This window comes from Scyliorhinus torazame, chromosome 14 (genome assembly GCF_047496885.1).
Source record: "Scyliorhinus torazame isolate Kashiwa2021f chromosome 14, sScyTor2.1, whole genome shotgun sequence".
Taxonomy (NCBI): Eukaryota; Metazoa; Chordata; class Chondrichthyes; order Carcharhiniformes; family Scyliorhinidae; genus Scyliorhinus; species Scyliorhinus torazame.
In genome coordinates this window covers 106,560,555-106,586,474 of record NC_092720.1, presented here as the reverse complement: position 1 = coordinate 106,586,474, position 25,920 = coordinate 106,560,555, and the positions used below count along the sequence as shown (strand labels likewise).

The 25,920-nt window shown below is 44.8% G+C and overlaps 1 protein-coding gene across 4 annotated transcripts in view; it reads right to left on the bottom strand.

The window, feature by feature from the left end:
• Nucleotides 1-25,920, bottom strand: part of gigyf2 (GRB10 interacting GYF protein 2) — a 261,643-nt gene that overhangs the window by 210,439 nt on the left and 25,284 nt on the right. For all 4 annotated transcript variants that reach the window (XM_072474612.1, XM_072474615.1, XM_072474614.1 and 1 more), the window contains 2 exons: nucleotides 24,993-25,057; nucleotides 9,433-9,562 (listed from right to left, as the gene is read on the bottom strand). In XM_072474612.1, coding sequence (XP_072330713.1) covers nucleotides 9,433-9,562; nucleotides 24,993-25,033 — 171 coding nt within the window. In that variant the 5' untranslated portion in view covers nucleotides 25,034-25,057. The remainder of the gene's footprint in view (nucleotides 1-9,432; nucleotides 9,563-24,992; nucleotides 25,058-25,920) is intronic.

The following is a 25,920-nucleotide window of genomic DNA, read 5'->3' as shown; positions in this document are numbered from 1 at the left end:
TTTTAAAACACTGCACATATTTGTCGTTGCTTCTACTAGCCAATTAGCAGCTTGGGAAGAATGCAACCAGCGAACAAGTTCATTATTCCAAATCTAACCCATTTTCTTCAGCAACTCACCAGATAACTGGATCGCGGAATGCATGTAAATTAACTGCAAAATAGGGGTGAGGGGGAAGAAAGAATTTAGGCTTCAGCGCTGATTTAGAGTTTGGGATCTTCAGATAGATTAACGTATAGCACAACCTGTAGCACAAATTTGGTCTAATATTGTTCGCAAACTTGCATCATAAAGGTCAAGAATTTCTTTTGTTTCTTGCAGTTTTAAGCAAAAAAGCTGGTACCCCAATTGTTATTTACATACGCATCCAAGCCAATTAATTAATTCCCAAAGCCCAAAGGGAAGCTACGTATTCCAAAAATGTAAGATCCCCCTCCCTAAAGAACATATGCTCAGATGTTCCACAGAATTATCACTGCTCTTCAGTAACAGGCACGTGTTCAGTGGGGGGAGACTTTGCCATGAGTGAGACAGAGACCGAGCGAGTATATTTGAAAATGAAATATTTGGTTCAAAGTGGGAATTCAGTGCATTGGGGAAAGATGTGCTTTACATAACGTTTACTGCAAGAAGTAAAGTGTGCTGACTGGGGAGTTCGGCGAAGGGCCTCCAGTATTTGATTGCTATGTTGATGAAACAGGAGCAGGTAAATCAATAACAAGTTTTAAAAACTGTAAGTTTTGTCAGAATTGAAAGTACTGTTTTATAAGCATTGTAAAGTTTATTGACAATGCCAAAATCTATTGGGAGGTGTAAGCTTTATTAAATATAAATTAATTAATTAGCAATTACTAATTAACAAACATATTGGAAATAACAGGGCAGGTGATGGGCTGCATTTGCAGTATGGATACCAGTGTGGTCCAGGGAAACACATCTGCAATAAATGTGTGCATCTGCAGAAACTTTGGCTCAGAGTCATTGAGTTGGATCCAGGTTGCAGACAGTGTGGCACATCAAGAACAAAGTTCAATACAGCACAGGAACAGGCCCTTTGGTCCTCAAAGCCTGCGTCAATCACATGCCCTATCCAGACCAACTGTCTGGGGAGGTTACCTGGACACTTTATTCCAGGAGGCAGTCACACCCCTTAGATTACTGTCTTCTGATTTGATTAGTGGTTGGGGACAGTAGGTAAAGAGGGCAAAAATTCAGGAGCCTCAATTCGCTCAATTATACAATGGGTTTTGAGGTTTTTCCAGCTTGTTTGAATGCAAGTGGAAGCTGCAGGGTGGATGAACTAACTGGCCATGGCAGCATGGTACAGGAAGCCATTCATTAAAACGGGAGGAGTTACTTGGAATGCAGTGGTGGTAGGGGACAGTATAATCAGAGAGATAGACACCATTTTCTGTAGCAAAGAGCATGAGCCCAGGTGACTGTGTTGGTTGTCCTGCAGTATAGGGGGTTTTAAACTTAGTGGAGGCAAGGGATCAAATTTGGGAAGATGTGGGAAATCAAGGAGTAGAGACCAGTCAAAAAAGAAAGGCATTATTACGGGAAACGCAAAATGGACTATGACAGGATAGAACAGAGTATAAATCTTATCAGTAAATCAACAAATGAGACTAGGTTATAAAAATAATAAAAGGATGAAGCCAAAGGCTCTGTATATAAATGCATAAAGCATTCAAAACAAAACAGGCGAGCTGAGAAATAGAGCTCACAGAAATAAATAAGTACAATTTGATAACCATTAGAGACACGGCCGCAGGACATGGATTGGGACCAGAATATTACTGGTATGGAATATTCAGGAATGACAGGAAGCGAGTAAAAGGTGGAGGGATGGCATAGTTAGGTAATTATGCTATTTGCACAATAGGGAGGGATGACCCAAGTTCAGGAAAACCAGGATGTAGAAACAGTTTGGGTAGAGAGGAGAACTGGTAACGGCTTGTGGGAGGCTGTGGTGAAATATTAAAACCAAGTTTTGAAAATATTGTAACTGTGGGAAAATCAAATAAGGAATTAGTTGGGTTTTGATGAAATACAAGCTTATACTATTCGGAGTCAAGGTCGGATTATACGTTTGTAGTTGCCGGTGATAATAGTGAAATATTAGAAGTCACATTCAGAAGTCACAATTCAAATCTTGTAAGCCACTTAGGAGCAGATAGGTGGGTGGTACCAGAAAGTGCAGGTAAAAAGCTTGGTGCATGTGGTGCTCTTTCTCTTCTTTGTTCTCTTTCCGTTGTTCTCTTTCTTTTGCCCGGCTGGGCTTTTGTTGCTATTTGAAAGTGTACTAACCGAGTTTTCCAATAAACTCAATCTCCAACCATCACCGGACCCAGTCTCTTATTAGAAAAATGAGATTTCCTACAATTTGGCACTGCAAGCAGGGTCGCTAAAGGAAAAAGGAACTGAAGATCTGGACAATGGAGCTAAAATGGGTCCTGGAGGTAAGAACACCTCTTCATTAAAAAATGCCAACAGCCGTTGTTTAGACTCGGTAACCCTCTTACGCGACCTCAAACTTCTCCGGTACAGTAGTCAGCTCAAGTTGCTAACAGACGTCTGGATTTCAGAGGTATATAGGATAGATATACAGGCCTGGCTGAAAAGCCTCACAGCTCAAGTCTAAACCAAAAATAATTGGTATTATGGTAGAGGAAAATGACAAACAGTTGCCTACCAGAGTCAAAGGCGGGCACGCCCTGCCGGGCATTTCCATAGACGAGATCATTCAGCAATCAAAAGAATATACAGAGTAACAATTTGACTTATCCAAAACCTGTACCGAGATTGAGGAAATGTATGGTACCTCTAAAGGACAATGGTCCATGAAAGATATCAAAAGGGTCTGGGGGGGAAACGACCCGTATGAAACAAAGAAATTAACCAAATGGTCCCTAGTTGTTATGGGCCAGGTTCGGCAGTGAAACGAAATTACGAGTTAATCCCAACATTACCGTGCACTGACCATTGCGAAAGAACAGCTGAAGGCAGTAAGCAAAAAGTTAAAAAAGGAAAAATTTACATCGGAAAAGTTAGAAGCCGAAGAAATAGAAATCAAGTCCGAAATCAAAGAACTTAAGAAACAATTGCACAAAGAACCAGAAACCACCAAAAAGGTCAGAGACACCCTTGGATTCCCCGCGAGTAAATCGTCCCATTTAAACCCTTGCCTAGACGACATAGAAGCGGAACAGCGAAAAACACAGTTACACAAAGCCAGTCTAGAAACCGAGTCTGAGTCCTTTAGCGACTCTAGCAGAGAAAGTTCAAAGGAGGAACCATCCTCGCCGTGGCTCAATCCTCTGAAGAAAAAATGGGTTAAAAAATCAGAAGAAACTACTGCCGAATGGCAAGAAAACAATTAAAGCTAAATACGCCCAGTATTTTCACCACGTCCCAGCCGATCCGGGAAATATTGGAATGAAAGGCGGAATGAAAATATGGGAACACTTAAAGGGCATTTAGAATCTCCACCGTGGGACGGATCTGGATGGTAAAGGTACCTAGGCAAGATGGGAAGAAATTAAATAAAGAGGTCAGAGTTCCCCTTAGGGACGAGGAGCAGCAATTAGGGGCAGAATGGGCTGCGTTCAAGCACTGGCTACAGGTTTTCAGTCCAGCAAACAGGACTGGGGAAAGATCGCGGCTTGCCGCAAAAAAGGGGTGGAGGAAGTGTTGAGAGTATGACGAACGATTCCGATCTGTCTGGCTGGAACACTCGGGAATGAACAATCAGGGACCCGACGATATGGACAGCACTTTCAGACCTATGAACGCTGCCTTCGTCGCTGGATTAAAGCCAGGATTGGCAAAGATGCTCTGCCCCGGTGGGAGACCAGAGAAACAACCTTTACAGCATTAGTGGATCGACGTAACCAATTAGACCCGGATATGGGAGCTAAACTCCGAACCATGCAGGCAGGATGGAAATCCAAGGATCCTAGCAATTACAACAGCCAAGAAAATCAATCTGGAAAGTGTTACCACTGCAGAAAAGAAGGCCACTGGACGAAGAGGTGCAAAGAAAAAGGACAACAAAAAGGACGTCAGCAAAACAGCCCGACACACGAACCAGGGACATCCTCTGGTGGCGTCGACCTCTTGGACAAATTCAAGCAACTTACACCACAGCAATAGGAGTTGCTGGAGGTTGCAAAAAACTAGGGGCGCCTGCCCTCAATCTCCCAGCACCTCACCTGGCACTGATCCAACAGCGAGGATATGGATTTTAAATCATTATGAGAGGGCGATCAAGATTTAGACTGTCTCCTGGGTACAGGAGCCGAATTTATAGGTTTGTCCCTACGATACAAAAACTCTTTACATTTAGATGACAGGGTGCCAATTGTCCACAGGGCTGGGAGCCAGGTTTTGGCAATCAGAAGAACTCAACTCATAGGATTTGGCCCACACAAATTGACCACACCAATCTGGGTATGCCCAGTGGGACAAGCCCGTCTGGGCTTTGATGGCCTGGTTCAATTGAATTCCTCGTTGTGTTTTGAAGATGGCCAGATAACGTGGACTATCAGAAGCCTAAAGGAGGACAAGTTGGAAGAACACCCAATATGGGTCAAAGATAAGAATGATTGCGGCCTACTCCAGCTGGAACCGGCATTGTTTAATGGGATCGACTCACCGTGCACCAAACAGTACCCCATCAGCCCAACCCCTAATGTTGGCACCTTGCCAGTCATCCAACAACTAGAGGAGCAAGGTGTGCTGGTAAAAACACATAGTTCCTCTAACAGAATGGCCAGTATGAAAATCCAATGGGACTTGGCGTCTGACCGCCGATTACAGGAAGGCCAACCAGTTTATTGACCTTTGGTGGCTGACCCCTCCATCATTTTTAATGCTCTAATGCCAGAACATGTGTTTTTCGGTAATAGATATGGCAAATGGATTTTGGTCGGTGCCATTGGCACCCAAGGTTCGACAATGGCTCGCCTTTACCGTTCAACAACCAGAATACACCTGGACACAACTACCACAGGGTTTTCACAACAGCCCTATGGTATATTACATGGCCTTACAAAGCCATGTGAAAGAGTTACCGAACATGCTTTCCATGGTTATCCAGTATGTGGGTGACATTCTGTTGGCATTCCAACACAGAAGATCAACACGAACAAGATCTATGTACCATGCTGGACCACCTCCACCTGAGAGGACACAAAGCCAGCATTGCCAAAGCACAACTTGCCCAACAAGAGGTTGTGTACCTGGGACAAAAGATATCGGAAGAAAAGAGAGAACTTATCCAGGATATGACCACAGCCATTCAGGCGCCAAACAACCCACAGCTATCCAAGAACTCAGATCCACTTTGAGTTTGTGTAAACAAAATTGGATTGACTCCTACACACAGCTGGTTTAGCCATTGAATGATCTTTAAACGGGGAAGCGAAAATCCAAAGAAGCCATTGCCCTCACGGGAGAAGGACTAGAGGCCTTCACGAATCTAGAAAAGGCCTTGTATTTGCCACCAGCTCTGGGAATCCCCGACAATGGGAAGCCATTTACCTTGCTTGTCCATGAGAAAGAAGGGTACATGACAGCAATACTGGCACAAGAACATGGGGATCAGCAGAGACTTACTGGATACTATTCAGGAAAACTGGACACAGTGGCCCTCAGATGGGGAAGTTGCCTGAAAGCCATTAAAACTTCTATCTTTTAAAAGGACAATCCTTATTTGCCAACATGTTTAACCATTTTATTGTATCCGTTGCTTGCTTTTTCTGTGAACAATTAACCAAAGCCCCAGCTAAGATTATCCCTTTCAGAACTACCTGTTATCCCCTCTTGCCTAATAAGCTTCCTATATTTAAAGAATTGAGGGCAGCACGGTGGCGCAATGGATTAGCGGTGCCAAGGTCCCAGGTTCGATCCTGGCTCTGGATCACTGTCCGTGTGGAGTTTGCACATTCTCCCCGTGCTTGCGTGGGTCTTGCCCCCACAACCCAAAGATGTGCAGGCTAGGTGGATTGGCCACACTAAATTGCCCTTTAATTGGAAAAAATGAATTGGGTACTCCAAATTTATTTAAAAAAAGAATTGCAACAGTTTATCGGCTTGCCCATTCGTGTTGAAGGCTATTCCTAAACAAAGGGACCATCAAAGGCATCTGCAAATGTGCTCCTCGGCTATATTTTCCGCTTGCTTGTATTTATTGTTTCAATCGTTACTTAAATTCTTTCCAAAGATCAAAGGAGGGAAATGTGGGGAAATATTAAAGACAAATTTTGAAAATTTTGTAACTGTGGGAAAGTCAAATAAAGAATTAGTTGGGTTGCAGATGAAATACAAGCTTATATTGATCTGAGTCAAGTTCAGATTATACATTTGCAGTTTGGTGGTGATAAAGGTGAAATGCTACACCAGCCTTTCAGGATCCAGATTGCAAATGTGTACAGCCAGTAAGTTAGATACCAGTGAGTGATGGTATAGAACACCATTCAGAAGTCACAAGTCAAAACTTATAAGCCAATTAGGGGCAGAGAGGTGGGCGGTACCAGAACATGCAGATAAAAATCTCGGTGCACGTGGTGCTCTTTCTCTTCTTTGTTCTCTTTCCACTGTTCTCTTTATTTTGCCCTGCTGGGCTTTTGTTTCTTTTGTTTGTATCTGAAAATATACTAACCAAGTTTTGCAATAAGCTCAAACTACCCGGCCCTGTCTCTTATTATAAGAGATCCTGCAGAGGCCCCCTAATAATAACCATATGGTAGGGTGCAGCATAAAGAATGAAATAATGGGAGCTTGTCAGACAGGAACTGTGATAATCATGGGGGATTTTTATCTACAGATAGACTGAAAAAGCCACCTGGCCAAAATTTGGTTTTAATATTTCCCCACAATCCCCCTTTGATTCTTCTAAAAACATTTTTTTAATGAATGAATTAATAGAAGTAAGCAAGCAGAAAATATCACTGAGGAACACATTCACAGATGTCTTTGATGGTTCCTGGGTAAGGGGTTCACACAATGTTTCCAGGATGGTTTCTTACAACAGCATGTTCTGGAGCCAATCAGAGAGCAGGCTATACTAGATCTGACATTGTGCAACAAGGTGGGATTAATTAATGATCTCATGGCAAAGGCATCCCTAGATAGCAATGACCATAATATGATTGAACTTTATATTCAGTTTGAGGGAAAGAAGAATAGGACAGAGATTATCTTTATAAACTTAAATAAGGGCAATTATGAGGGCATGAAAGCAGTGATTTGTCAAATTAGGTTAAGGAATAGGTCAACAGAAATAGTGGCAAATATTTAACAGGACATTTTAAAATACACAGAAAAGATACATTAAAACGAAAAGTCCAAGAGATGGACACATCATCCACGATTAACTAGAAAGGTTAAAGATAGCATTAAACTTAAAAGAAAAAACATATAATTGCGCAAAGATAGATGGAAGGTCAGAAGATTGGACAAAATAGAAGAAACAGCAAAAGATGACTAAAAGATTAATAAGGAGAGAAAGTCAGCCAAACATGTAAAATAGATAGGAAGAGTTTCTATAAATATTTTAAAAAGAAACAAGTTAACAAAGTGAGTGCTGGTCCTATAGAAGAAATAATAATGGGAAACAAGGAAATGGCAGATGAATTGAACAGATATTTTGCATCAGTCTTCAATACAAAGGATACAAGTAACATTCCTGAAATGGCTGTAAATCAGGAAATAAAAGGGAGGGAGGAGCTCAAGAAAATTATAATCTCGAGGGAAGTAAGTAATTTGTTGGAGCTGCGAGCTGACAAGTGCCTGGTGTTCTGATGGACTTCATCCTAGCGCATTAAAAAAGTGGCGAATTAGATAGTTGATGCATTGGTTTTAATTTTCAACAACTCACTAGATTTGGGGACGGTCCCATTAGATTGGGAAGATAATTGAAGTAACTCCATTATTCAGAAAGGGAGTGAGACGGAAAGTGGGAAACAAGCCAGTTAGCTTAATATCTGTTGTACAGAAAATGTAAGACACTATTATTAAAGAGGCTATAGCAGGGAACCTGGATAAGTTAAAAGTAATCAGGCCGAGTCAATAAGCAGTTGCGATAGGGAAAATTACATTTAACTAACTTATTGAAGTTCTTTGAGGAAGTAACATGTGCTGTAGATAAAGGAGAACCCGTGGATGTACTGTACTTAGATTTCCAGAAAGTATTTGATGAAGTACATCAAAGGTTATTGTGGGGGGAAACGCTCATGATTTGGGGTTAACATATTGGCATGGATAGAAGCTTAGCTGGCTAACAGGAAGCAGAGAGTAGGCATGAATGGGTCTTTTTCAGGTTGGCAAGATGTAATGAGTCGTGTGCCACAGGGTTCAGTGCTGGGACTGACTACGATTTATAGAAATGACTTGGATGAAGGCTGGGATGGTTGCCAAATTTGACGACAAAGTTGTGAAGAGGACATAAGAAGGCTACAAAATGCTATAAGATAGATTACCCAAGTGAGCAAAAATCTGGCAAATGGGAGTATCATGTGGGAAAGTGGGAAATTTTGCCAGGAAGAATAAAAGTGAAGCATGTTATCTAAGTGGTGAGAGATTGCAGAGCTTTGGAATGTAGAGGGATCTAGATGTCTTACTGCATGAATCACAAAAGCTTAGTATGCAGTTTCAACAGGTAATTAGGAAAATTAACATAATGTAATCATTTATCGCAAGTGGAAATCCGTACAAAAATAGGGAGGTTATGTTTCCGTTTTAGAGCACTAGTGAGACCACATCTGGAGTAGTGTGCAGTATTGGACACCTTATTTCAGGAAGGACATATATGCATTGGAAGCCATTCAGAGAAGGTTTATCAGACGAATACCTGGGATGGGCGGGTTGTCTTAATATTGTTGGGCAGGTTAGGCTTGTGTCGCTAGAGTTCAGGAGAGTAAAAGGCGACTTAATTGAAACAAATAAGATTCTGAGGGGTCTTAACAAGGTGGATATAGAGAGGATGTTTCCTCTTGTCGGCGAATCTAAAACTAGGGATCACTGTTTAAAAATAAGTGGCCGCCCTTTTAGAATGGAGATGAAGCGACATTTCATTCTCTCAGAGAGTCGTGAGTTTTTGGAACTCTCTTCCTGAAAAGGTGGCGGAAGCAGAGTATTCAAATATTTTTGTGCAGAGGTGAATAGATTCTTGGTAAGCAAAGCAGTGATAAGTTATTGGGGGTAGGCGGGAAGCAGATGAGGTTACTATCAGATTAGCCATGATCTTAATAAATGGCAGAGCAGGTTCAAGAGGCTTACTCCTGCTCCTTGTTCATATGCTCAATTCTGGACTACTATGTCACAAAAATAATTGAGAATGCTTCTGATCAATTCTATCAGAAGAATCTGTTCCAATTATTTCAATCCTAACAATCACCATTCAATCTCTGAAGTCTTGCTAAGATATACCTTGAGATCCTTTACATAAAGTGCTAGCATTTCTTCTCTTCCATAACGGTAATCCGCTAATTTATACTTTGGCAATGCTGGCGAGAGGGGAGGGGAGGTAATACTCCCACCACTTGACAATGCACGAAGCCTGCAAGAAAAGAGAACATTCTTTAGCATCCTTGATTTGGGCAAAATGCAATATTATTAAAAATATCAATTTGCAACAATGAATAGTCTTTGATTGAAATTGTTTGACACCAGTGAAGAAACTTGCACCTGTAGGATTAATTACATTACATCAGAACAGCCCAAAGATATCTAATTCAAAGGTTCACACAATTAGCTACTCCATTCAAAAAACATTATTTACTACCTGCTGAAAGCATTCTACGATCCACAAGTATTATTGATACACTGGTTGTAACAGAAATGAAGATCAGTCCCTTTTCAAATTATATCTGTATATGGTAACTTTTCATTCCAATATCAATTAAGCTCAAATTGGCAAGTTAAACTAACAGTTTTCTGGAACAATTTGATCTTGGGACATGTATTTGGTGAAAAGGATTTAGTAATTGCAAAAGCTTTAATAAATCCACTGATTAGTGAATTGAAATCTACAATAAAATTGAAAAATATATTAGCCCAGATTCTGTGCTTTTTTGAGAGAGAACTATTAGTATTCACCATCATCACTCCTCTGAAACTGTACACAAAATCAGGATTTAGCTCTTGGACAGATTAATGCAGAAATCCTTGCAGTCATGGTCTGCAACTCACTGCTTCACCAGACTGAGCTGTGCATCAGCCTCACCTCCTTTTTCCCCCCCCTACCATTCACCCGCCGCACCCGCAACAACCAAAACACAATCACTTGCCGTGGAAACTTCCCCTATTTTGCTCTCATCACTATTCAAATTACAGAATAGTTGCAGCAGAGGCCATTCAGCCCAGTCGGCTTTCTTCAGGAGCATCTGCCTAAGAAGACTCCCCACCTGCACCCCCCCCACCCCATCCCGCCCCCCCCACCCCCGCCCCACCCCACCCCCCCCACAACCCCCCCCACCCCCACCCCCCCCCCCACCCCCCCCCACCCCACCCCCCCCACAACCCCCCCCACCCCCACCCCCCCCCCACCCCCCCCCCCCCCCCAGCCCTGCATATTCTTCTTTCTCAGATAACAATCAAATTCATTCTTCCAAAGCAATTGAACTTACATCCACCGCACACTCAAAGCACATTCCAGACTCGAATCACTCACTGCATGAAAAAGATTTACCTCATGTCGCCATTGCTTTTTTTGATATTACTGTACCTTAAATCTGTGCCCTGTTTTGCTTGATACTTCCACCAACGGGAACATTATTTTCCGTATTTACTCTGTCCAGATATCTCATGATTATGAACACCTCAATCCTCTCAATCTTTTCTTCTCCAAGGAAAAAGGTCCCAACTTCTCGAATCCATTTGCATAACTGAAGCTCCTCATCCCTGGAACCATTATCCTGAATCTTGCTCCCTAATGGCATCACATTTTTCCTAAAGTACAATGCACAAAACTGGATACAATACTCCAGTTAAGGCCGAAGCAGTGTCCACACAAGTCTGACATAACTTCCTTGCTTGTAAACTCCTATTAATGATGCCTTGGATGTTGTCTGCTTTATTAAGCATGCTCTCAACCAGTCTTGCCACATTCAATGATTTTTGCAAATGCATACCCAAGTTCTTCTGTTTCTGCACTCCCTTTAGAATTGTATCCTTTGTTTTATATCATCTCTCTGTATTCTATCAAAAGAAATCCTTTCACATGTCTCTGTATTAAATTTTATCTGTCATTTGACCACCTATTCCACCAGCCTCTTTGCCCTTTTGAAGTTCAATAACATCTTCCTCAGTTCACAATGCTTCCACTTTTGTATCAAACTCTGAAAATGTGTACTGCACGCTAAGATCTAGGTCATTAATGTATATCAGAAAAAGCAAGGGTCCCAACACCGACTCCTTGGAATCTCCTTTAAATCATAAGACATAGGAGCAGATGTAGGCCAATCGTCCCTCGAGTCTGCTCCTCCATTCAATAAGATCATGACTGATCTGATATAATCCTCAACTCCACTTTCTCGCCATATCCCCTTAACCTTGATTCCCTTACTGATTAAAAATCTGTCTATCTTAGCCTTGAACATACTTAATGACCGAGCCTCCACAGCCCTCTGCAGTAAAGAATTCCACAGGTTCACTATTCTCATTGACTTAAATGGGCGACCCCTTACTAAGATTTTGCCCTTTGGTCCTAAACTCTCCCACAAGGGGAAACTAACCTCTCAGCATCAACCTTGTCAAGCCCCTTGAGAATCCTATATGTCTCAGTAAGGTCGTGCCTCATTCTTCTAAACTCCAATTAGTACAAACCCAACCAACTCAACCTCTCCCCAGAAGAAAATCCCTCCATACCCAGGATCAACCTAGTGAACCTCCTCTGGACTGCCTCCAGTGCCAGTATAACTTTTCTTAGATAAGGGGACCAAGCTGCACATCATGCTGACTTGGAATTGTATCACCCTTCCTTTACTGCCGCTGGGTCAAATCTTGGAATTCCCTTTCTTACAGCACAGTAGGTGTACATACATCAAATGGACTGTAGTGGTTCAAGGTGGTGGTTCTCGAGGAATTAAGTTGAGCAACAAATGCTGGCCTTGTCAATGATGCTCATATACCATAAAATAATTTTTTTAAATCCCTTTAATGGCAATGAGTAATAAATATTGCTGAACAAACAATTTGGCCCTGAAAAGATAATTTTCTATTTATGTCTCCATTAAAGCTAAATTTTTAATAGTTTTTAAAAAACATATTTTAGCTTTGCTTCAATCTTTAATTTGTTCCGTTTAAAAAACGATTTGTCTTTAATGTTTTTCATTTCCTAGCTGCACCTGAAATTGGCTCAGAGAGCCTGATTATATAAGGGGCTGGTTTAGCACAGGGCTAAATCGCTGGCTTTGAAAGCAGACCAAGGCAGGCCAGCAGCACGGTTCAATTCCCATACCAGCCTCCCCGAACAGGCGCCAGAATGTGGCGACTAGGGGCTTTTCACAGTAACTTCATTTGAAGCCTACTTGTGACAATAAGTGATTTTCATTTCATTCCATTTTTTCATTTTCATATTTGCAGCTCCACGCTGGGAAGCCCCATGAAAGAATGCTACAAATCAATTTACATGGCAAAAGCAGGTCCCTCACCAGATTGCCAGAACACTCAGCGACGGTAGAGGTCAGCATCAAGAACCCTTGTGTAGGCAGCACGGTGGCGCAGTGGTTAGCACTACTGCCTCACGGTGCCGAGGTCCCAGGTTCGATCCTGGCTCTGGGTCACTGACCTTGTCGAGTTTGCACATTTTCCCCGTGTTTGCGTGGGTTTTGCCCCCACAATCCAAAGATGTGCAGGCTGGTGAATTGGCCACGCTAAATTTCCCCTTAATTGGAAAAAATGAATTGGGTACTCTAAATTATAAAAATAAAGGACCCTTGTGTCACTGCCAACTGAAAATCATTAGAATTTAAATCCCCAATTGAAATCTCTTTCATAGGATATTCAAGTGGGCAAAACGTGAAACATTTCCAAGTTCTTTATCAACGTTACGAACAAAACAAAAACATTATAACTACATTGCATTCTTTGCATATCTAGGAGCAATGCAAATCATGGCCATCACATAGAAAATGAGTCAAAATGGCAAGGCGAAACGCATCTAAAACTGACCATTCAGCACATTAGGAACTAGAAATCTCCGAATTTATTACATCCCCAATTTCCAAAACTGGAGCTAAACTAAATTAACACAAAATACTCTGTACTCTCGGGGAGGCAGTGGCACAGTGGTATTATCGCTGGAATATGTAGCCATGTAAAATGGCTGCGTTCCGATTAATCTGGCCAAAACCCAGTTTAAAACGGCTAACCCGAAAGACTGCTGGGAAAAGCAGCCAAAAAGCCACAAGCAGGCAGCTGCAGACAGGTTTGCAGCTTCAGCTCGGGGAACGTAGCCCAGATCGATACTCAGGGCTATCAACAGCCCATCAACCCAGGTATCCGCAGTTTCATTCAGGACTGTTTACACCTAATCTACTCAGACATCCACAGCTAAATCGGCTATTCCCGGGAACAATTGCAACATTTTAGCAATTGAATACCGGGCCAGACCTGTCGGCGCCTGCAGTGGCCGAAACAAAGACAGGTGAGCGACCACCCCCCGATTGAGGAATCGCCTCACCATTGGACACATCGACCCCAGAGATTGGGGACAGATCCAATCACTTGGGATTCAGGGTCAAGGGCCGCCCCGGGAGGCGGGAAGCCCCTGGGCCCTATAAAAGTGAAGGTCCAAGTTAAGATCTCGCTCTCTCTCATCTGCGCCTGCTCGAGACCTTCGCAAGACCAGCCACCGTGTATCGTAAGTTTGAATCCAACGATCGCTATCCGGTAGAGACACCTAGCCACCGACCTGTAGCAGCCTTTTGAATCCCGCGGGCCAGATTTGATTGGACAAGCCATTCGTTTCCCTGACCTGGTGGGCTCTTCCTAAGTTAAGTATTGGCCAGTAGTGATAGGTTTATTATATAAATAGTAGTATTAGGCTATTAATATTGCTTGTTGTATATAATAAATGACCGTTGTTTTAATCCTTACTAATTAAGCAGTGTGCTGTGTTATTAATCATAACCTGAACTTGAACCACGTGGCGGTATCATAAAGATGCCTGGCGACTCATGAGCAAAGATGACCTAAACAGAGCAAATAGACTAAAGCTAGAAAGAGCAACATAATTGGCGACATCCCGCCGGGACCCGACATAGAAGTGGAAAACCACTCCGGGAGAACCCCAACATTTTGAATTAGAATCCAATCGGAAACAAAAAAAAAAAACCCACAAGTTTTCAAGCGGTTCTGGTTAATAATTCACAATTCGGAAGTGTGTATATGCATGCGTAACTAACAGGGTTATAAGGCACAACTGATAGATTTTTGTTGCGTCAAAACTGTCGGCAGTTCATATTTCGGAAATTAGCGCAAGCCGTACCCGCATCTACCACACCACCTTAACCCCCTGTTCCAAATTCGAACGTAACGAGCAGATAAGAGAGAGCCATGCAGGCAATGCAAGCGATGCAGCGCCTCATGAACCCCGAAGATTTTGCTGTCGCACCAGTCAGCAGCGTAGGAGCGGGACAGTGTCCCGTTTGGGAAGTGGAAATCCGCAAAATTCTGCAGGGCAAAGGATGGCCCGTGTGGAAGGATTTCTGCTGTAACGACGACTCAGGTCCTGGAAGTATAGGGCATACTTGGTGGGAGAACCTGAGTGAGATTCACAGAAAGAGTTTAGCAAAAGCGCGCAAGCCGATGGCAATAGTGTCCTGTCTGGCACAATTACGAGGCACAGAGGAGGTCGCCAGGACGCTCCGCAAGGAAATAGAAGGCGTACATCGGATAAGTAAAACCGATATGTGAAATTGAGAAAGAGAGCCAGGAATTGAAAGGGAAATTAGTAACAAAAGACGAAGAGGTGGCTGACGCCAAACGGGGTCACCAATCTTGTCTGGCGCACTTGAGTAGTTTCCAGTCACAATATGAGAAGGCTTATCAGGACCTGCAGCGTGCAGTCCTGGTAAAGAAAGAAACAGAAAACCAGTTAGAGAAGCTCCAGAAACAATGCAGTGATCTCAAGGCAGCCTTGAGAGCACTCCACGCCACAACAACGGAACAAAGGCAGAGTACTTTAGACCATGCTAAGTGCCGAAAGCAGATTGCAGACTTGAAAGCACTGCTTTCTGTCCAAAAGGGATTTCAAGAAACCTTTGGGGAAAGTTTAGAACAGGAAGACGGCCCTGATTGGGAAGAATTGCAAGAGACAGCGCAGAGATATGTTCAGGGAGCATGTGCGCAGGAAAAACCCCAAAGGAGGAAAGCACCCCCACCCCCCACACAACAGATAATACAGGCTCCCATGAACCCTGTAACAACCCACCGCACCGCCACAGCAGACGCGGCGGACGTCTTATATTCCACCCCCCTCACAGTGACCCAATTACGGGACGCGTGTGCCAAAATCACACCGTTCCTCCCCGCTTCAGACCCACACCATTTCTTTGCCACCGTCAAACACCAGGCGACCATGTATGGCCTGGATGAGAAAGAGCAGTTAAAGCTCACGGTCCTCAGCTTAGACCCATCGGTCGCAGCAGCCCTTCCCGACCCACAGAATGTAGGAGGAGGCACCCTTGCAGAAATGCATACCGCGATCCTGGATGCGATCGGGTACAACCGGGGCGACCCCGTAGACGGTCTGAATAAATGCGGACAGAAAAAGTCTGAACACCCCACAGCGTTCGCAGGACGCTTGTGGATTCATTTTGAAGCCGTTTTCGGCAACGTAGATCGCGCCCATTTGTCCGCAGACAATATGGCCAAGTGGACCCGCACCCTTATCTCCCATGCCACGGAAGCAGGACAGAATGCCTGTAGCAATTATGACCCCTCGGAGGAGGCTCATAATGAGAAGTGGGTGGTCAAGAGATTTTCCCACGTTTGGGAACAACGGCTCACAGTAAATCAGCCACTAGAACCCCCGAGGAAAACCAAGCCGCCGCAGACATGCAGGCAGTAAGTAAGAACCACTCTCCACAATCCCAAACCGCAAGAGTGCTACAATTGCAGATACTTGGGACATTTTGCTAAGGAATGCAATGGCCCTAAGAAACCACAGAGAGCCCAACAAACAGGCACTCCCAATAAGAAAAAGGCAGAGCCCATACATAGCGTTAGCGCCCAGCCCGATCAGACAGACGCGACCGGAACGGCATGACGGTGTATAGGCTCCCCCAGCTGGGTCTGCGATACCCTTTGGGATAGGTCAGGACGACCCGTAGTCGCAGTAAAGGTTAGGGGACAGCCGATCGAGTTTCTCTGGGACACAGGAGGGTCCCGCACAACCTTAAATTCCTCCACCCTTGGTAAGGACACGTGGCCCACCACATCCACTATCACCCTCAGCGGCTTCACAGGCCACTCACAACAGGGGCATATCACGACCCCTGTACCCATCCAGATCGGTAATATTAATACAAAACACCCCGTAGTGTTAGTCGACCTGCCCCCACCAGCAGAGCACATTTTAGGGATCGATTTTATGAACTCACACCACCTCTCCTTCGATCCAGTCAACCAGTGTGTCTGGAAGATGGCGAAATGTGCTAGAGCCCCCGCAACACTCAATATAGGGGTCTACATGAACAAAATCAGCGCCGTAGGCGAGTTTTGGTTCAACCCCACCACACTCAGCACGGACCGACAGGTTAGGGCAGTCCTGCAAAAGAACAGGGCAGCATTTGCAACCCACAAACACGACTGTGGACGGATGACCGGTTCCGTACAGATAACCGGACTGGACCCTAGACCCCCAAAACAGTATGGATTTCCCCAAGAGGCAGAGGGAGAAATCTCAAAGGTAATAGAAAGCTCATTAGAGCAGGACGTCCTAAGATCGGTAGCCTCAACTAATAATGCCCCGATTTGGCCAGTGAGGAAACCCGACGGATCATGGCGCTTGACCATTGATTATCGGGAACTCAATAAAGTCACCCCCGCAACAGCCCCCACCGTTGCAACAAGTCCCGAGACCATGCTCAAACAGGGACTCCATGCCCGATATTTCACGGTTTTGGACGTCAGTAATGGGTTCTGGTCCATTCCATTGGCAAAGGCGTGCCAGTACAAATTTGCCTTCACTTTCCGAGCTCAGCAGTACACGTGGACATGCCTGCCACAAGGCTTCCACAACTCCCCCTACATTTTCCACCGACAACTGGCAAATGGACTAGCAAAATTTTCTCGCCCCGAATGTCTGGTACAGTATGTAGACGATCTACTACTGCAGACAGACACAAAGGAAGAGCACATTGAGCTTCTGTCCGAACTCCTGGAGTTACTACACTCCATTGGCAGTAAAGTAAACCCCAAGAAGGCCCAAATATTGGAAGAAAAGGTGATATATTTGGGTACTATCATCACACACGGCAAACGCGAGATCGAGCACAAAAGAATTGACTCGATCGCTAAATTGCCCCTTCCCCAACACGTGTCAGCCCTCCGGTCATTTTTAGGACTGGTTGGCTACTGCCGAAACCACATTGACGGTTTCGCCAGCAAGGCAGCGCCCCTCTCAGACCTCCTAAAGAAAGGAGCCCCCTGGGAGTGGCTTCCGCAGCATACGGAGGCTGTGGAATCACTAAAACAGGCACTCATAGCCGCCCCCGCACTACAAGTTCCCGACCCGCTTTCCCCTTTTGCAATAGAGGTAGCGACCACAGACAGCACCCGTTCAGCCGTGCTCCTGCAGGAACGGCACGACCAGCTAAGACCCGTAGCTTATGCCTCCCGAATTTTAGATGCTGTGGAGCAGGGATTTTCAGCCTGTGAGAGGCACCTGCTCGCAGTTTTCTGGGCAGTCCAGTACTTCTCATACATTATCGGACTGAACCCCATCTCCATTTTGACCGAGCACACCCCCACACAACTTTTACTGGACGGACGACTTAAAGACGGGACCATCAGCCAAATCCGCGCTGCTAGGTGGACCCTTCTCTTACAAGGACGGGACATCACAGTAAAACGGACAAAGACTCACCCATACTTAGCGGACAATCTACAATACCCCGGAACCCCCCCATGAGTGTGAAATCATCTCGCCCCACCATAATACAGGCCCATTTATAGCCAGAACACTCCCCAGAAAACTAGCCACTCCATCTCAGAACCCCCCTCACCCGGACACATGTGACCCCATCAGGATTTATGTGGATGGATCTTCCACAATCCTGGATGGGCAACACATAACAGGTTGTGGGATTTATGTGGAGGACACGCAGGGACGCCCCCTCGAACAAAATCGCATTAAAATTGCCCGGGCACTTAGGCGCGCAGGCTGCAGAGCTTGCGGCCATCGCCTACATTGTAGACCCCCCAGATTCCTTCCCCAGCCCAGCAGACATATATTCAGACAGTCTATACGTCTGCAACAGCCTCACCGAATTTCTGCCCCTCTGGGAAACACGAGGATTTGTTTCAGCGGATGGAAAAACCCTCCCCTCAGCCCCATTACTCCACCATATTCTGGAAAAGGCCAAGAACAGGACTTTTGGCATCATAAAAGTCCGCAGCCACCATCGCTCTTCCCCCCTGGAAATGTAAAAGCCGACGCGCTGGCTAAGGCAGGATCCAGGCATGGGTACTTTTGGAAGCCCCCCGGGAGCGCCCCAGTGAGTGCGCCAGTGAGTGCAGTTCAGGTCACGCAGACTAGGATCGAGGATCTCGTAGCGGCCCAGAAGCAGGATAGCGCTCTCACTGAGATCGTGAAAAGGAAGTTTCCAGCCTCATACGAGAGGTTCCGGAATACCATACCCACACATGATGGTGTGGTGCTAAAAGACAGCCTTTACGTGGTTCCTGTACAAGATAGGAATCAGATGACGGCCCACCTATTCCATGACGGCCATGGACACCAGGGAATAGAACCCACCGCAGCCCACCTCAAGCAGCTTTGTTGGTGGCCAAATCTTAAAGAGGATGTATCCCATTACATCGAAAATTGCCTCATCTGCGCGCAAAACAACCCAGATAGGTATGCCAAAAAGGCACATCTCAGCCACACCCGACCCGTTAACGGCCCCTGGACTAACCTCCAGATCGATTTTATAGGTCCATTGCCCCCTTGCAGGAATGGCTATAAATATGTTCTGGTGGTCATTGACACTTTTACAAAGTGGGTGGAAGCATTTCCAGCCCGCACCAACACCACAAAAACCACCGCCAAAATCCTAACCCACCACATCCTCACAAGATGGGGACTCCCCCGCAGTATTGAATCGGACCAAGGTTCTCACTTTACGGGACGGGTCATGCAGAACGTCCTCACGATATTTGGCATAACCCAAAAATTTCACATTGCGTACCACCCTCAGTCGAGTGGTATAGTGGAGCGCATGAATCGGACCCTAAAAACCACCCTTAGAAAAATGGTCCAGCAAAACAACACCACTTGGGATTAGGTCCTCCCCTTTGCGCTGATGTTTTTGCGTAACACTGTTTCCACCTCCACAGGTTTCACCCCACACACCCTCATGACCGGACGCCCCATGAAAGGGACAGAATACTTGCTAGGTTTAGACCTGACCAGCCCTGAAGTCACGGCCCTCACCCGCGAGAAGGCCGTGGAACAACTACTTGCAAATATAGAAACGGCTCAGCAAGCAGTCGCTGTTAAATTGGGAACTAAAGGAAAACAGAGCAAGGCCTGTTTTGCTAAGGCAGTACATGCCACGGAGTACAACATAGGACAGCAAGAAATGTTGTCCATGTACAACCCCAGCACGTTTCTGTCTCCAAAATACTCGGGTCCCTATTCAATTACGGACAAAATAAGCCCGTCGGTATATAAAATTAAATACCAAAATGGTAAGACTGCATGATTTCACATAAACCAGCTCAAGGTTTATGGACCGCAGTCAAACCACTCCCACCACGTCATGCTTGACGCAGCCGACCAAACCCCGCCCACAACCAACGTCACCACACCCACCCCTTCCACGTCCAGCTCAGACACTGACTCGCCACCGACCCCACCCACGAACTTTACGCTCCGCCCCGGAACGCCCACAGACTGCAGCAGCACAGACAGCGACTGTGACTCTGACAACAGCCACAGCACGCCTCCCTCCCATCCTGGTCCAACACCCAGCAACTCTGACCTCGACTCCAGTGACCCCTTCCTCATCACCTACTTAAATAAACCCCACCACCGACCACCAAACTACACGGACAACCCCGACTTTGTCCCCACCCAACTCGACACCACTCATTGGCACCGCGACAACTCCTGCAGACTCGTCCGCAACGACGAGGACGATCCCAACTCACACCACGCAGCCCTTTCCGCCCTGATCCACTCCAGAGTTTGGCACCCGGGAGACGGTGACAACCTCGGGCCTGACTCCGCCAACTCTTTTGCGGCCCTGTTCGCAACCGAAAACTGAGGTGTCCACATGATGATTTAAAGGGGACACTTGGTGAAAAGTGTTGTCCTTTCTGATGGAACCTGCAGAATGTTTTATGTTGTCTGTCCGTTTGTTAAATGTTGTTCGTCCTACAGGAGAATTTTCTCACCGCCCCACACCCATTCACCTGAACTTTTTTTAACTTTTCCCGCTGACACCCACCACCGCCACACGCCCATTCTGCCAAAACCTCTGAGGACTTGCCTCAGACACCCACCACCGCCACACGCCCATTCGGCCGATACCTCTGAGGACTTGCCTCAGAGGCCCACCAGACCAGACGCCCGATCATAGCTACTCTTCTGATTGGATGATAGAATCAGAACAGTAACCCCACCATGATGACTACATTTTTGTCCGTTCTTTGGTAGCTCAGGCAGTGGAGAAATGGCGTGAGACCCGCCCTGCCTGGGGACCCCCCCGTTGGTCAAAAACACTCGGGTAGGGAAGATACGGTATTGGTAGCCGTCCTACCCGGGGACTCCACCCAATTCGTACCCGTTGCGGCCCACACGCACCTCATTCGAACTTTACTTTCAAAAACCGTTTTATTTTATTTAGGCAACCTTTGGGTTGCTGCCACATGCTATTTACATCCTAGAGCATTTGGATGATAAACCTAGCACTGGTCCACCATTGGGAAGTGTGCCGTGTCCAAACATTTGTTTTGAAAAAAAAAAATGGGGGGGGGGGGGGGGGAGTCACATGCTGTGACCAATTATAAGGGTTTAATTGGCCCCAAGAAGGACAGACACACCAACACACCAGATATTAAACCGAAGTACATACACACACTACGCTTGTCTTACAGAATTCCAGAAGCTCCAAGTCTGGAGAAAACCAGCGAACACAGGAAAAGGAAAGAAAGAAGACAGCCATGAGGACTCCTTTCTTCGTGCTCAACATATTTATTATGGACTTTTGGTTGCGCGGGAACGCGGACCCCATTACTCCAAACCCCCTGCCGTTAACGCTTCACTGCCCCGTAGTACCGAGGGCCCAGTCACCAACCACACCATTATCCTGGTGTGCCAAGTTCATAACTTGGTACTCTCTATCACACATCATTGAGGCACTGTTGGCATTGGCTATACTCAGTTGTGCAGTACAGACCATGCGCCTCCGCAAGTGGAAAAGGAGAGCGTACCGCGCTCGAACCCCGGTCAATCGGATCCAATCCCCGATATTCGGCTACAACCAGACCCCAGCGACATATGAATAACAAAACATGCACTGGCGGGTTTTTTTTTTCTTTCTGTAAATAAAAAAAGAGAATGTATGGAAATGTATGATCCTGAGCTTGACTGCCAAGCCAGGAAAGAATATATTAAATGTTGTAATTGTTATTGTATAGAGAGATAAGACTGTAAGTTTGAAGAATTGTTTAGGTAAAATTAGAGGTTCCCAGTTTATTTTTTTCCAGACACATGCCCCTGCGCCCTCAAGAATTGTTTAGGTAAATTTTTGTGCATAGCTAGGGTCAGAGTAGCGGCCATGTGGGAGGTGCCCCCCAGTCGGGAAACGTTAGGATCACAAGGCGGGAATGTAGCCATGTAAAATGGCTGCGTTCCAATTAATCTGGCCAAAACCCAGTTTAAAACGGCTAACCCGAAAGACTGCTGGGAAAAGCAGCCAAAAAGACACAAGCAGGCAGCTGCAGACAGGTTTGCAGCTTCAGCTCGGGGAACGTAGCCCAGATCGATACTCAGGGCTATCAACAGCCCACCAACCCAGGTATCCGCAGTTTCATTCAGGACTGTTTACACCTAATCTACTCAGACATCCACAGCTAAATCGGCTATCCCCGGGAACAATTGCAACATATCAGCAATTGAATACCGGGCCAGACCTGTCGGCGCCTGCAGTGGCCGAAACAAAGACAGGTGAGCGACCACCCCCCGATCGAGGAATCGCCTCACCATTGGACACATCGACCCCAGAGATTGGGGACAGAATCCAATCACTTGGGACTCAGGGTCAAGGGCCGCCCCGGGAGGCGGGAAGCCCCTGGGCCCTATAAAAGTGAAGGTCCAAGTTCAGATCTCGCTCTCTCTCATCTTCGCCTGCTCGAGACCTTCGCAAGACCAGCCACCGTGTATCGTAAGTTTGAATCCAACGATCGCTATCCGGTAGAGACACCTAGCCACCGACCTGTAGCAGCCTTTTGAATCCCGCGGGCCAGATTTGATTGGACAAGCCATTCGTTTCCCTGACCTGGTGGGCTCTTCCTAAGTTAAGTATTGGCCAGCAGTGATAGGTTTATTATATAAATAGTAGTATTAGGCTATTAATATTGCTTGTTGTATATAATAAATGACCGTTGTTTTAATCCTTACTAAGCGGTGTGCTGTGTTATTAATCATAACCTGAACTTGAACCACGTGGAGGTATCATAAAGATACCTGGCGACTCATGAGCAAAGATGACCTAAACAGAGCAAATAGACTAAAGCTAGAAAGAACAACTAGTAAATCAGAGTCCCAGGGAAATGCTCTGGGGACCTGAGAATCCCTATAGTGCAGGAGGAGGCCACTCAAATCTGCACCGAACCACTGAAAGAGCACCCCACCTAGGCCTAATCCCCACCTATCCCCGTAACCCTACCTAGGGGCAATTTAGCATTGCCAATCCACCTATCAACACTGCATTAGACATATCTGCGGAGTTCAAGCCACAGATCCAGAAAATCTACCTTCTAATTTGTCTTTTAATTTTAAAACGCACAAGCTTCAGTTAACTGTACAACGGTGGTAACACCAACCATCAAAACCATGGGCGGGATTCTCTGCCGGCTGACGCCGGAATCGGGAAACACGATTGGTTGGGGAATTCGGCATCAGCCAAAAATTGAGGTTGGTGCCAACGGAATGCCATGCTCCAGTGTGACAGCGGCATGAATGCATTCTAAGCCGTATGTACAGTAAACAGCATTGACATATCGTTAACTGGCCCATGCCGGTATTCTCCAGGGCTCCCACGATGCTCCGTCTCCGCCAGGAGGAATTACCGACGTCGAGCTGGGGTTGGGGCGGTTGTTTGAATCCCACCAGGGCAAATGTGGAATTTGAATTTAATAAAAATCTGGAATTAAAAATCTAATGATAACCATAAAACCATTGGCAATTGTCGTAAAAACCCATCTGGTTCACTAATGTCCTTCAGGGAAGAAAATCTGTCATCCTTACCTGGTCTGGCTTACATGCGACTTCAGACCCACAGAAATGTGGTGGACTTTTATATTCCCCTAGGGATGGGCCATAAGTGCTGACCCAGCCAGTGATGCCCACATCCCTTGAATGAATAAAGTATTTCTTCTGCACTCATTTAGTGCATCAACAGCTCGCTTTTTTTTGCAGCAGTCTCACTCTTTCAGGGTTGCTCTCTTGAGCATAAGTTGTGTTCTAAAATCTCCTACCAGGTCTTTGCTAAACTGAACTTTACCTTTTCAGTTTATTGCAGCAATTAATGCTGCATCCCTTCTTGGACCAAAATACATAAATGGCTTTTTAATGCGTATTGATTTCTGAAGTTATACTTGTTAATACGCTGGACTTGCTATGAAGTGACATTAATACCAGTTAATGCTGGTTACACAAATATTCAAGGTCATGCTTTCCTGGTTTTGTAAAATGAACACATTAACAGGGATATTTAAAAAAACAGAAGTTCTAAAAATTCTTGCGTTGTAGTTTGGAACATATATATGACATATGATGATGGAAGCACAGAATTAGGGGCAGGGTAGAAGAAGATTAGAAGGGAACTGACAAGGTCAACATTATTACTGTGTCATAAAATGACAGGGCTATTTAAATTACCTGACTGTCATCAAATTCGTAACCACTCAGTCATGTCAAGCATCAAAAAGTCACAAACCGGTTAATTAGGGCATCCACTGCAGTTTGGTCACTTAATTTCAGGCTGGTCAGTTACATTGGTGAGATATACAATGGCATTACAACACAAGTTCAATTGTTTTGAAGGTCATTTTTTTCAAATTAGCAATGAACCTGGCGGATAAAGAAACCAGCATGACTTGAAGTATTGGACCCATCAATAAATTAGGATTAGCAGAAATTAAGCATGGTGTTGTGCTTTCTTCAAAACCTGCAATGTTATTTTGTTCCCACACCTACAAAATAATAGAAACTCTTAGACTTGGGTTGATTCCACTGCTTGATCAACTGAAAACCAGCCATTGAGATGCTTTCTACAGAATAACCAATCTCAAAACATTAAATCCTCAAACTCCACCAACAGTCAATCTGAGTAAATTAGATGCTGCATTTTGAATAAACAGACTTTTTTTTCAATTAGTGAACATTTAGTTGAAACTGTAGTACTTTTCATCACAAACGGTTATTGTGCGTTAAATCGACTGACATGTACCTGGCTACCACCAATATTTTCAGTATTCATTGAAACAAATCATAAATCAAAAGATGTTCACAAAATAATGACATTTCTCACCACTCAGGTCCAAAGTTAAGGGTCTGTGTTTCTGCTGCCATTTTCTTTTTCTTTCTCTCAATTCGCTGTTGAAATAAAAACAATTTAACATTAATTATTTTTTCAAAAAACAGCGCAATGTTTAGCCGAGTGGTCTTGCCTCTGGGTCTGAAGATTCTACAAGTCCAGCAAAACAGGATTGTCGACAGTGCAATGCCATAGGGAGATAATTCTGGTGGATGGTGTTTTTGGGATGAAGCGTTAAATCCTTTGGCCCACTTTGTTAGTTCAGGTGATTAGGATCTTTAAAATACTACTTATTCCTACCGAAAGATTCTAGAAGATGTTTTGAATTGGGTGGCAATGGAAAATGGAATGACCAAACAGAAACAATAGTGGAAGAATCCATAACCACTTGAGAGAAGTCAATAAATTCCTGAATAATGAAAAAATAAGATATGGGGACAGGCCAGGGAAGTGTTTAAGCATTAAATACCATTAATTTATTAAGCATTAATATATGTAGGATTTTGCTGTACAAGATGATGGATACATTTGCCCAAGGATCATTGTACTTCAGGAACAATTCATCACATCTGAAAACTGGAGCATCTCTTCTATACATTTGAACTAGCAGGTTGGCCTGAGTCTTGCAAAAAGGTAGAGGTAAACAAATGCATACGTCAGCTCCCAATTAACATACTGACAGTCTAAAATATATCTTTTACAAATGATTACTTATAAAATCATACCTTGACAGAAGTACAGAATTTACAATATAAAATAACTTAGAAGTGCTATGGCTCGAAGCATTGCAACAGAATTATGCAGCAGTTAAGACAAAACATAGGTAAGTCAATGTTAAATTTGATATAACTGAACTATAACTAGTTTTAGTTGTCCTCTCATAATGGAAGAATGACCAATTGGCAGAGGTAGCAAAGGAATG